Genomic DNA, 13796 nt, shown 5'->3' on the forward strand with positions numbered 1-13796 from the left:
CAGCTTAAAATCTCTCTCTGACTGTATTCCACCATACATCTTGTGCTCTTTGCTCACTTGGGTTTATACTTCTGTGGAGTTTTAAGTAAATTTGGAGGGCAGAGTACTCATGCAGTGTTGTGTCTCAAAATAAAGGTTAGTTTCTGAAGTAACTCAAACATAAGCACATAATGGGTCGTGATTTAATTTGTGCATGTGAAAAGTGGAATATGATCCTGTTTTTGAGTTAATTGTGAGAGAGAAGTCTCTGATTAAAGACTTATACAGGTATAAATACAGGTAAAACAAGGTTAAACTGTGTATTTGAGAAGGTTTTATCTCCTGTTACAATACTTAAGTGATGATACTGCTTTTACTATAGATAATCTCTGGTTGGTTGGTTTTTATTATTTCTATTGTAGTTTAGAGTAAGTAGTTAGTGTGCCTTGTCTGAAAACCATGGAACAAAACAGCAAAACACGTTTCCTTGTGCATTTGCAGGAGCACAGTGTGTTAAGTTATTTCAGCAACCATGCTGGTTGCCAGGCTGGTGTGCCTGAGGGCACTGCCATGCCAGACCATCCGCCCCACCATCACTCAGGCTTCCCCAGCCTTGAGGAGCTCCAGCATAAAGGCATACAGGCTGTGGCAGCCTAGCCAGGTAAGGTAATTCTCCTTCTCATGGCCCTGACTGCACGTATTTTAAAGGGTTCAGTTTATTGCTGAAAGAATCACTTTGCATGGACTACCTCATGTGAATGAGCACAAGCCTTCTGCTTGTTAGAGGCACCTGCTCTAATTTACTGAAGGAAAAATGTTCTTCAGTCAAAACACAGGGGTTTTGGAGCAGAAGAAGTGAAATCTTCTGTTTGAATGACTGACTTGTGTCTTGAAATTAATGGGCAAAAGAGGTAGTTAGGGATGGACAGGCCTTACTAGGTGAGGTGGGAGGAACAGAAATTCTTGTCCTGTCTACCCGTTCCCAAGTTAGAATCTTAAATAGAGCATTAAAATAAGCCCTTTCTTTTCAGTTATTTTAGTCCCAATATGTGTTTAGAGCTGTGGTGTAGGTTAGAGCAGTTTCTGAGCTATGGCAGGACAGACACAGATCTCAGCAGCATTTGTAAAAGCCACGCTCATTATCCTGAGACACTGTCTTTCACTGAGAGAGGATGTCTCAGACCTGCAGCTCACAACTCTTAGGGGCTGTTATTGCTCTTCTGCCATCTTGATGAAAGTGCTAGTGGAAAATTCTTCACCTCTTTTGTATTTTTCTCTTAAGCATTCTAAGTTTGTAGGTACGTGGTGGGCTTTTTTGTTTGTGAGTTTTCTAGCAGTGGGCTGGATTTCATTAGCTGCCAAGCACAACCAAACTGAAGGGCTCTGGTAAACCCCTTGAATTGCAGTGCTCTAATGCCTGACGAGAGTAATGCTTGTAGATTTTGCATTTTAGTGTTGAAACAAGCTTACAGCTTGATGTGAGTCCCTATCTGCTCAGATGCAATTTTAATTTAAAAATTCCTGTAAAAAATGGTAAGACAACATAAAGTTGTTTTTGAATTTAATATGAGTGTATTCTCTCTTGCTCCTGCAACTCACTAAGACTTTGAGCAGCATAATTACTTGGAGCTTGTTGACCTTAAAAATCTTGATTTTCTAGGCCTTCATTCAAGGTTTGTTCCATAAATCAAGGTTAGACTTGAAAGCAAGAAATCTGTGCTGCTTTTCCAGCTTTAGTGTCTCTAAAATAGCACGAAAGTATTGTGCAGAATTTTTTTTTACATTGAAGTGTTTGCACGAAGAGTGTTTTAGCATAAAAAGCAAAAGGCTTTTTTACAAAACAAAAAAGTAATGATTATGTTTTTATATTTAACAGAGAGGCTTGTGGCAGTGTTTGGTACAGTGGGACTAAAGTAGAAGAGATGCAGTCTGAATATTCCAGCATCTGGAATTCACTGCATTGGTTCTGTGTTTCTAGAATATGTCAACATTTTTCACAAAGGCTCCTAAACTTTAATGTTTGCTTGTTTTCCTTGGGCACAGTTGCTTTGTATGTATGAAGGTAAACACAGATTAATAAGAGATTAATTAACAATTTTAAGTGTAGCAAGTAAGTTGGTAAGACTGTCTTCTATTTTGTTTCATTAAATATTTCTTATGTTATTTCTGAATTTAACAGAGTTATGCCACCAGAGCAAGAATGGGTTCAAGGCGTGGAAAACTTGGCCAGGATGTGAAAGATGCAGCATTTGAGCCATCTGCAGAAGCTGCACTTAAAGGTAGAGGAGCTCTGCTTTAAATACTGAGAATCTTTCAACCTGAACTTAAAACTTCCTCAAAGGAATATGTTTTTCACTACTGAAACAGATAGTGAACTGACTTGAAATGAAGTGAAGCTTTTAGAAAAAGGGATAAAGTGGAGCAGCTATTGCAGATAGATCAAAATTCACATGAGGATGTTGTTAACTGTCCAAGAAAAAGCATTAATGAGTGTGTGCTTTTATTTCTTTACCCAGCTGATCGCCTGGGGAAATTCATTCTTGCTGGAGGAGCTGCTGTTGGCCTGGGAGCCCTCTGCTACTATGGAATGGGCTTGTCCAGTGAGACTGGGGCTATCGAAAGGGCCGCGTAAGTAACGTGGTTTATTTACCTTTCCAGTGGAGCATACCTCCCCTTTAGCTGCTGTTACCCAGTGTACGCTCAGGTTTTTCTGTGCTCTGAAGAGTAAACCCCCACCTGTGTCTCTGCAGGTTTTTAAAGCAAAATTAGAATTATTCAGCCTTAAATGGATAGTAGTAACCTGAGTAAGTTTGTTTTGCTAAATCTAATGCAAAGAGTGTATCAACTTGTCTTATGAGGTGTGCTCCAGATAACTTAGGAAGTGTGGTCTTCTGAAAAGCATTGCTAAGACCAGTTTCCCTGCTGTTCTTATGAGACTGTTCATTCAACTTCAATACAGTTGTTTAAAAAGTGTCCATTAAACACAGTATCTTGGTATAAGCTTTGATATAATAAGCGTGTTCTTAAAACTTCAGTGAATTGCTTCTTGGTCAAAAAAAAGCCTGGCTAATGGCAAAACTGTATAGTTAGACTTGAAAGATGGGTGGTAAGCATGGGCTTGGGAGAACTGTATTGGGGATATTTTGCTTTATTTTGCATTTGGAAATGGCAGTCAGCATTTATAATGATGTGTCTATGAGAAGCTTGTTCTAGATAGAGCTATGTGTATTTTTTTTTCTGCACAAGTCTTGATTAACAGGTCAAAAGAATGAAGTGGGAAAAAATATATGCCCTGTGTTCAAATTTAGTGTTACCAGGGAAAGTTTTCTTTCTATAGTGTGAGCAAATGATACTGCAGAAACTCGCTTATGTCTAGGTCTGTTACTATTGTTAGAGCTCTCAGAATGACGTTTGTGTCCTGTGGTGTCAGATAACCGTGTGCACTATGACTCAGCAATTTGTGAGCTGCTCGGCAGGCTGCTTAGTGCCAGTACACATTCTGTAGACCTTTTACCTGAAACCAGTTTGTTATATTCACACACCCTTCTTTTCTTTTTTCTGTGGTTAAAGGCATTCATTACTCTGTTTTCTATGCATGCTTCCTGCTTAGAATTGAATTATAGTCGGCCTTATTTGTAAGTTTTCAGTGTTTCTACTGAGTTAATATTAGATTAAATCGGCAAGACTGACAAGTTCAGTCCCCATTGTAAAGTAAACAGACCTCATCATTATAATAAAACTTCCCTTATATCCATGGTTGTGAATGCACTTAACAGCTTGATTGTGTTTTTAGCTTCTCTCTGTTGTGAACTTGGTAACTGCACAGCTCTGTATGATTGCTTATTTTTCAGTATTTGGCCACAGTATGTGAAGGACAGAATTCACTCTACGTACATGTACTTTGCGGGCAGCATTGGCATGACAGCTCTGTCTGCTGCAGCAGTGAGCAGAACTCCTGCAATCATGAACCTCATGACAAAGGGCTCCTGGCTGGTAAGCTTTGTTATAAAAATAAAAGTATTTGCTGAGGAATGCCACCAAATGATGGTTGATTTAAAAAAATCCGAGAAATCTGACTACTTGGTGGAAAGTAAGACAAAACTTAACCTACATTAGCGTTCTTATCCAGAAAGACTATTCAGGTATCCTGATGATACTTTATGATGTAAGATTTGGTGATTCTAGTCACATTCTGACATGTGTTTTCTATACTGTTTTGATGGTTTGTCAAAGATAAATTACATGAGCAAAAACCACTAGTCTACCCTTACCAGCTATATATGTGCGAGTAGGAACCTCTTAGAAATAGCTATCTAAAGGTAATGGCACAGTTTCTGTTGTGGTCTGTAAATAGAAACTGAGGTCCCTGTGCATTCTTACTCTGCCTTGTGGCACTTTTAAAGCTGTCTCTGTTTGCCAAGGCTGAAACAATACAGGTAGGCTTAATAGGTATTCAGTGTGTTACATGGAGTGAGACAGTAACAGTTAAATGCCAACACCTACATAACTTAGGGAGGTGAATTTGATAAAGCATCATTGGTGATAAAAGTTGTACACTTCTGACCAGTTTGGTAGATGTTGAATGATTCTGCTTGGAATCATGAGTAAGAAGAGGCACTGAGGTTAAAAAAATCATTGGTAGCAAAAGCCAGTAAACTAGGTGTTGGTTTTAGATGGAGAAATGTACAAGAAAAGAAGGAAGACTAACACATTTGAGGTACCTCCATGAGAATATGGGGCAGAACCATGGGTTTTCCTTTTCTTACTTTACACAGCCAAGAGAGTTGCCAACTTCATTGTTAAATTTGGATTTCTGGAAAACTGAGTAAAAATAAATGAAAATTACTGCAAGCTAAGATCTGCGAAGATTTGACTGTAACCTTTCAGGAGTAGAATCAATGAATATTCCCTCCAATTGTGAATTAGGTTGCTCTTTTCAGAATCAGTGTTGCCTTTTAGACTAAGAGATTGGAACAGAGACCATATGTCCATATGCTGACTTGAGCTCTGTAATGCTGTTTCTTCAGGCAATTGGTGCAACTTTTGCAGCCATGATTGGTGCTGGAATGTTGGTCAGGACCATATCCTATGAAAATAATCCCATAGCTAAACATGCAGCATGGATGCTGCATTCAGGTATGTGGTTTTAGTGTTTGTTGTCTGTGCTTCAGTGTGACCAAATGCTTAGTTTAACAAAACTCTGGCTTTAAAGTAAATTTTTATATACTGCTGTAGGGGAGTTGAGGTTTTTCAGAGATCAGAGACAATTCCTGAATGTCAGGGAAAGATGTCTTAAGTGTCCTTAACAGAAGTCTAGTTTTTTCATAGTCTTCTGAAAGTCATGCTCAAATTAAACTTGAGGTACATACACTCCACACTGGAAATGGAACTAGATGGTTTCATGGCTGCTTTGGTTTTGTCTCTGCTTTCTAACACTACCACTTCTGTAAGTACTCTTACCTACAGTAACCATTCTTCAGCTGTGCAGTATTGGAGGCATTTGAAACCTGACTTTAAAAAAAAAGAGATTTTAGTATTAGTTTACTTTTGATCTGTACTCACAGCTGAAATACCTCATGGACACACATCTCAATTTCTCACTAATGATACCAACTTCAAATAATAATGGCTCTCATTTTTCAAAACTGTTTTGATAGAAATATTTTGAAATTCAGAAAAGACATGTGGAGGTTGGGCACTGGAATCATATTTGCCTCTCCAGAGCTAACATGTCTGCCAAGAAGAAATTATGTTTATTGTAGTGATTGTTATTAAGTGAAAAAACCTAATGAGATATTAATGGGCTCGATACACATTTCCTTACAAGCCTCTAGCAAAAAAAATCTGACTTACTTGCCTAACTGATTGTTGTATCAGAAGTCCGTCCTGCTTTTCAGTGTTGCATGCTCCTAATGCTATTATCCAGTTGATAAGTCCCTGCTTAATATCTCTTCTTACCAGCTCTGTTATGAACCAATCTGTTACGACTTTTGTTAGTCTTTTTTTCCCCAAGATGAGCTCCCTGAAGTGTTCTAGTGCTAAATAAAAGTGCATAATGGAATTTAAGGTTGCTAATTTATTGTGCTCCCTTCTAGATAAAAGCACAATCAAGTGCACTGGTGTTTTGTCGTGCATGGATTAGTTTGAGCCATGCCATCTGGCTGGAGATGAAAATCAAGTGGGTTTGGCGTGTGGTGTTGCAAGTGTTACATATGTTCTGTCTTGCTTTGCCTAGGTGTCATGGGTGCAGTGGTGGCTCCTCTGGCCTTCCTTGGTGGTCCTCTGCTGATCAGAGCTGCCTGGTACACTGCTGGAATTGTTGGGGGGCTCTCAACTGTGGCCATGTGTGCTCCAAGTGAAAAATTCCTGAACATGGGAGCACCACTTGGCATAGGCTTAGGCTTTGTTATTGCTTCTTCAATTGGTAAGATACTGTTTCAATTCTGTCATATAAAGTAGTTTATGAACTTAAGCTACTATGGTACCGGTCACAATTGCAGGCAGGTCTGCTCAATGAAGATTTGCCTTAAATGTAGTCCTTGAAACTCCAGCACAGCAGAAAATGTTCTGTCATATTTGTTCTTGAAAAGGAATGTGAAGTTATGGCTCTGGCAGATGTTAGTCTGGCAAAGAGCTGATAGGGGTGCCTTGTATTTTAGATACTGCCAGTGAGTAGGGAAGGCAGTAAATGTGATCTTAGTTCTCAATCCACTTGTTTTCCTTCATGTGTTTTAGTCATTGTTGTAGTCATAGCTACTTTCACCTGAAGAAAAATGCACAGTTCCCTGGGGTGTTCAAAATGAACAGGTCAGCTTGTATATGTGACATCTTCAGTGTGCATGCTAGAGCTCTTGGTATCAAACACACACCACAGACTGAGAATTGAATTGAACGCTTACTGGAAAATGCATGCTCCAGTGACTGGACTTTGAGCTAACCTGGAGTAGCAGATAATGATCTTTACCACCTTTGTCCATTGCTCTCCAGGATCCATGTTCCTGCCTCCCACCTCTGCCTTTGGCGCCGGGCTGTATTCGGTGGCGGTCTATGGCGGGCTGGTGCTGTTTGGCATGTTCCTGCTCTATGACACACAGCTGGTGATCAAACGGGCCGAGACTCTGCCCTTCTACGGCGTGGTCAAATACGACCCCATCAACGCGTAAGTGTTCTCTGCTACCGCAGCTGCTCTGGGGGCTGGGTAAGAGTTTACCTCAAGTTACATTGAAGCATGCTTTGAAAATAGCCTTTTAAAAGTGTATTGCTCTTAAATGTGAAGAATCACAGGGTTTGAAAACAACAGTGACAAAATAGCTGTTGAAGTTAAAACTGAAATCATTGTGAGAAACAGAATTGAGCATGTGATGTCACATGCCTCCAGCAATGCATTCTTAAATGTATTTTTGTTTACTAAAGCATTGCTGGCAGAATTTATACCTGCTTTCTGAAAATAACTGTCAGTATTGGTTGAGAGGAAAAAAAGTCAATCTTCCCGTAGTCATTTAATATTTATTAGTCTTTGTCACTAAATAGGAAATCTGCAGTGGTGCGATAGGGAAGGAAGGAAGGAAGGATTGACTCTTCAGTAAAGACCAGGTCTGACTAACAAGTAACTTTCTTGTTAACGTCTGTCTGGTCCTGGGTGATTTCTTACTTCCTTTGGTTCTGTTTTATTTTAATTAAAGCAGAGTAATACTGATCTTCTTGAAAATTCTTGGAGAGAAGCAGATTAAAGTTCAGTATAAAAGCAGAGGCTCCTGTATGAGAGCAGGATACTGTCTGTTAGGATTTCTGTAAATAGTTCTTGCTGGAAGAGGTGGTAGAAAAAAACACAGCTCTTCTTTGACATACAAAGCACTGAGGGCAGTCATAGCTGGGTTTTATAAAGATAGTTCATGCAGGCTCCTAAAATGAAGTATAATGGTGTGAAACACCAAATAATTGTGTCTGTTCAACAGCAATAATTGTAATTTCTTGTTTCCTAGATGCCTGGGTATCTACACTGATACGCTGAACATCTTTATTCGGGTGGCCACCATGCTTGCAGGTGGTGGAAGTGGCAGGAAAAAGTAAACAGAGACTCAACTTTGCAACTGTCTGACAGCCTACCTAGTGCACATATTAAATAAACATTCATGATTAAAGCAGTAATAATCCAAGTGAGAATTTTAAAGCATTTCAGCATATTGGTTCAGTGCAATGTGATTCAGTCTTAGTTTTTCTTCAAACACTTTCCAGCTCTGTGTTTAAAATAGTCTGAAGTGCTTCTTCTAATTGTACATTATTTTGGGAAAGTAAATTATTTTTAATATATGAATGAAATAGTCCTACCTGCTTTTTAAGGGGTTTGATGGCAGTTCAACTCTTACTTTCACTTTTGTTTTTTTTAAAAACTTTTGTTGCATAATAAAGAAAGTAATTTTTGAACTGGTATCCCATAGGCAGATAGGAGTACAAGCTACTTCATGAAGTGCTGCTTAGATGCATCAATTTTCTGTTAAGGTTCATAAATTTTATTTTAGTGGCATCTTCAGAAGAACTGAATAAATTGTATATGGCCCTAAATGCAATCATGACTTTGACCTGGACAGAAATATCAGAAAAGATTAAGCAGGATTTCACAGGTTAGATGACCAAAAAGTGTAAAGGAGACAAGATATGGGAACTATGCAGCATTTATTCCATATGAACTTCAGTCTCCTTCTGGAGTACGCATGAGAATTCCTTGCTTTAATGTTGACTGGCTATAATAGCTAGCTTATTTTGATACTAGATTTATAAAACTGTTGAATGGCAATATAGCTGTGTCTTTCTTCTGGTGGCTGAATTCCTGTACTGCAGATGAAGGTCTGTCCAGAAGAGCTCCTAGTTGTCATCTCTTGGAAGTTTGTACAATTGGCACAGAAACTGGGAATTCAGAATAGCATGCTGTAAATCCCAGGATCATAAATTGGTCCTACTGTTGTGTGCATTATTAGTCTGTTTACCTCTTTTCCAAATTGATCTGTTAAATGTGGTCTAAAAGAAATGTTCCCTAACAGTAAAATTGATTCAACAGTAAGAAATTTATACTTTCCATACTCATTTGCTGTATGTTGGAATAAAAGGGGGGTTATTGGGCCATGAAAATTTTGACCTAATATCAGCAGGTCTTATTTTCAGTTTCTGGCAAGTATGTTATGTTTATGTATTGACCTATGAACAATAAAATTCTAGCCTCACAAGTTGACTGCTCTCACTTTTCCCCATGTTAATAGAAATATTTTAGTACCTCTGCACTAACAGCTTGGTGAAGAGTACTAGAAATATTTTTTTGTTACGGTTACAATTTCCTTTGTAAGAGAGTACATATTCCTCTGTAAAAAAATCTGCAAAGATGCTTCTCATATTCATTGGCTACCACCTTTTTGGGGTTGTTTCCCAGTTGGAGGATACTGGCTACGCTTGAAGTGGTTCTGTTGGTGTAACCTGTTGGCCACTTATTCCAGCCAGTGCTACTTTTATGTTTGTCACACACTGGTATTTTTGACTCTTCAAACAGAGGGAAGAAAGAATGGATTGTGAAGAACCTTTTTGCAGCTCCTTTGTGCCCAAAGATTATAAGGCACAATTTAGTTCCTGGCACTATTACATCTGGAGGGACATCTGTAGTTCTTAGAAGGAAGAAATATTTGGATCATGTCAGTTGTAAGTAGCCTGTTCAGAGAGTTTTATTTTTTTAAGCAATTTGATACCCTTAATTTCTTCTTTTACTCTGTAGCCAAAACCAGCACTGTGCTTGTTCTCAAAACTGAAATGTACAGGGAGCTGTCTTAAAATTCTGACATTCGTGCTTGTTACAAAAGAAAACTCAGGCAAAAGACCTTTTGGTCTAGATTCTGAGGCTGAAGTTTTAGAGCTTGTCCATAACCCAAGGGAGGCATTCTGGTCTGTTTAGAATGGTGAGGTGTAGAAACCAACACACTGCTTATGAGAGATGTTTGCATGAAAATGAGACCAAGAGGAAATGAATAACCTTGGAGAAATAGTGCCTGAAGAAACATGAGCATCACTTGTGCTCAGTCTTGTGGAAAGGTGTCACTTGTCTTCTGTGGATGACATTACAGCACTAGCAGTATTTGCCTAGTGTTTGTCTCCAAAAGAAGAGAAATAAATTTAGTTTTTCCTTTACATTTGAAGTTTTAAGTCAAAAAGTAAGATATACCTTAATTAAGACAGCTCTGATTTGATGGGAGATGGAAATCTAAAGCCAACACTACTGTCAGTGACTCCTGGCAGACCTACTTAGGATCATGAAACTCCAGGGGATTTTTTTTGCAGGTCAGGTGTGATTCATCAATACGTAAATTGAATTAGCCTAAAAATTCCCCACCTCCTTATTATGTGTGCCAGAGGACGTTAAAGACGTAAGTACTGTGTTTAGTCCACAATTTAATTAAATTGTGATCTTTTCTACTGATTATAAATGGTTTCTATGGATTTTCATGATGTTTCAAGTAATTCTCCTTTTAAATTATGATCTAAATAAGTGTCTCTATAATACTTAATAATTTTCTTCAATTTAATCAATATTATAAAGCAATTATTTTCCTAAGAAAGTGTTCTTCAACATCACCTAGTATAATTAAGGAGGCCAGGTTCAACTGACACATATTTTAAGTCTGCAAAGCAGAATGCAAAATGAAATTTAGATCTCACCTAATGAAATTTTTGAATGTAATTAGCTTTGCAACTTTCATCCAGCTTGCCCCACCTCTAATGCTGCTAAAAGCTGTCAGGTAATACACACTTACCTTCATGAAACCTTTATAATAATGTGCCTGTAACACAGTAACAGGGTGCACCTGATGTCTTTATGTCGCTTGAATTGGTTCCAAGACAAAGATTATTCCTTCCATTCCTGCTGTCATTAAAGAATAGAACTTTTTTTTTTTTAACTCTTCAATATTTGAATCTAATTTAGGAATACAGCATAATTTTACTTGAACTTCAGTTTATAGCAAACTTGGAATTTAGAAATTGTTGCCATAAGTTCACTTCAAATTTTGAAATAGACCATCTGGAAATAAAAAAGGGGAATGCATTTAAATAACCCATCCACAGAGTATTTAAGTAAGAACTGCATTTTTATTTCAATATTCAACCCTCTCGGTGACCTTTAGTCATCACAAGAAAGAGAGATGGGGAAAGCAAGACAGGCTCTTGCAACACAGGAAGCACTCCATCAGTCTGTGGCAGCCGTGGTGGGGGTGGCTGCTCAGACCTGTCACCTGGCACTGCTGGGGCAGCTGCTGCAAAGGCACAAGGTGTGACATGAGGCACTACCCAGCATTCACTCACCCCATTTTTCCAAATACCACACAGAGCTGGCAAACACAAACCCAGCATGTCTGAGAGTAATGGCTTTTAGACCTAACCACCTCTTTGCCAGTGACGAATAGGAGTAGGTCCGGAAAATACCATCTTTGGTAATTCCTTCACTCAGTTCTGACAACATTTGGCGTGTGCCTGCAGACATCATTAAGTTTCTGAACAAATCTTTAGTACTGCTGTAAGGCATTTCTTTTATGAGCTTGTGCACAGGAGCTAAACCTTTGCTACGCTGGATTGGTGTTTTTCCTTCTATGAATGAGTAACTTTGTAATATATTATGTAGTACTTAATTACAATTTGTATTCTTGCTAGTGAAGAACAGCAAAAAGGACTACCGAAACTGGTTTTTTAATTATCACAGTTTCCTTTAAAGAAAAAGCATAACATACCATTCTTGTAATGTTGGTCGACAAAAATTAAACTGGGATAGGGAAGAAAACGAAAAGCTTCTAACCGCTGTCAGAGAAAAAAATTAATCTAAATTTTAACTGGAAAGGCCAAGATTAAATGTAACTTCCCATGAAAAAGACTAACTTTACATTTTTATAAATTGCATAGTGGTCTGCATATCTATGGAAGTACCAGACTTCTTCTTGGACACTAACTCAGCACCAGTGCAATGGTGAGATAGCAGAGACATGGTAATGTACTTGTTTTGAGGTAATGGCCTTGGACTTACAGGTCTTCCTGTACTTCCTGCAAGTGTAAAATCACTGCATCCATCCCACCTAGATTGGACATGAGAAGCTGCACATCTACAGACCCTACCAACTCACCTTATTCCTGGCTGTTGTGATGTCTGTTCAGAGATGATCTCTTTTTTCTTCCTAAGCAGTGCCAATACATCCTCATCCATCACCATCTTTTCTAAGAAAAATGATGCTACAAGTTAAAAAACCCCAACAAACTGCAAAAGCAAACACAAATTGCATGCCTTGTAGCACTACATTCCTTAAGGACTTCTGAAGAACTTGTAGGAGCAAGAGCCACTGATCAGATTCCTCTTCCTGCCCAAGACAATGTAAGAAAACAAAATTCCACGTGTGTTTTACAAATTATATTTGAGTCCCAAGGGGATGAAAATAACTACTAGCTAGGCTGAAATGCAAAAATCTCACTGTCTTATGTCTCATACACAGATGGATTCCTGCAGAATTTGGGCTCTTAAAAGCTTCAGCAGAGTTCTCCTGTCCCATCAAATTTTCACCTGAAAGTAAAGCCATTGCTGCTGAAGTCTTTTTTCTTTTACTGCTTCCTAGTCACATTGAGTGCAACTGAGGTGACCGTAAATGCTTTGGTGGACACACTGTGTTCAATGCACTGAAATGCTGCCCAATAAACTGGATTATGGGATTTTAGCAAGCTGACAGTAAATCAACAATGGAACATTCTCCTCAAATGTCTCTCCTCTGAGATGGCAGGAAGAAAAGTTGAAATTCATACCATTTTAGAAATGAAAAGATCTTTAGCCTCTAAATTCCTTAGTTCAAGTTCTGGACTTTATTACCAATGAATTTTGTTTGTATGAAATGATTAGCATATCTACAATGTACAGAGTAACCAGAAAGAGGTGAGAGTGGCCAAGTAATAGCATCAGGACAAAACACTGTTATCTCTGCAACTGCCTCCTATCAGATAGCAGAGACAGGGCTTATTCATGTCTTCAAGAAAGAGATTAATATTCAGAACACTCTCAATATCTTTCCAAAAGCCTAGGGGCTGACATCTGCACAGTATTTTCTATTTTGGAGGCTTGCCAGCTGAAGTAAACACCTTATCTATTCAGGAGGAGGAAGAGTGAGATGCCTGCCCAGACATCTGTCATTGTACCACTTCACTTCCTCTTACCAAGTTTTCTGGAATTAGGCATTGGGCAGCTGGACTAGTTACCTTGTACAGAAGACCAGATAGACTTCATATTCTTCTATCATCTTTCTGAAAAACAAAGAAAGTGCTGAGTGAAACAAGGACAAATCCTTTAGAGCCATGGTAAGTGGCAAGAGGGATAATCTTCCCTGCTTGGGTCCCTGGTTTTTTTCCTACTTTGGGGGAAGTAACATGCAGTGGGAACAGATCTGCCTCCATAGTGAGAAGGTTACACTCCATAATGAGAGGGTTACACAGCTCCTCTCGTCACCCCGTCATGGAAGTGTGAGCTCTGGCAGATTACCTGTCAAAAACAGTCTCTTCAATCACATCTTGCCTGAACTGGAAGAGTGGGCTACCACAAAGAAATGTTTCCATCACACGCAGCACAATGAACACTGCACCTAACGTAAATTTTTCTGGCCTGAACCCTTGCCTCATTTCATTATGCTGTTTAGAAGCCTACAGCAACCAGATAAACCACATCTAAGGCTTGAAAAACTATAGAGAGAACACATGAACTAAGAAGGGAAAAAGGGAAAACATTTGTTTTTTCATGTTTGCCACATTCCCAGCAGGAG

At 38.8% G+C, this 13796-nt stretch overlaps 1 protein-coding gene across 1 annotated transcript; it reads left to right on the forward strand.

Annotated features, from left to right (window-relative positions):
• Nucleotides 1-463: 463 nt before the first annotated feature.
• On the forward strand, nucleotides 464-9200 carry GHITM (growth hormone inducible transmembrane protein). Its single transcript, XM_014309556.2, has 8 exons — nucleotides 464-640; nucleotides 2159-2258; nucleotides 2496-2607; nucleotides 3831-3972; nucleotides 5007-5115; nucleotides 6215-6403; nucleotides 6967-7138; nucleotides 7962-9200. Exons 1-8 carry the CDS (start codon nucleotides 512-514, stop codon nucleotides 8047-8049), a joined length of 1041 nt encoding a protein of 346 aa, XP_014165031.1. The 5' UTR covers nucleotides 464-511; the 3' UTR covers nucleotides 8050-9200.
• The last annotated feature ends 4596 nt before the right edge of the window (nucleotides 9201-13796 follow it).

Source organism: Geospiza fortis, unplaced genomic scaffold (assembly GCF_000277835.1).
Source record: "Geospiza fortis unplaced genomic scaffold, GeoFor_1.0 scaffold130, whole genome shotgun sequence".
NCBI classification, from domain to species: Eukaryota; Metazoa; Chordata; class Aves; order Passeriformes; family Thraupidae; genus Geospiza; species Geospiza fortis.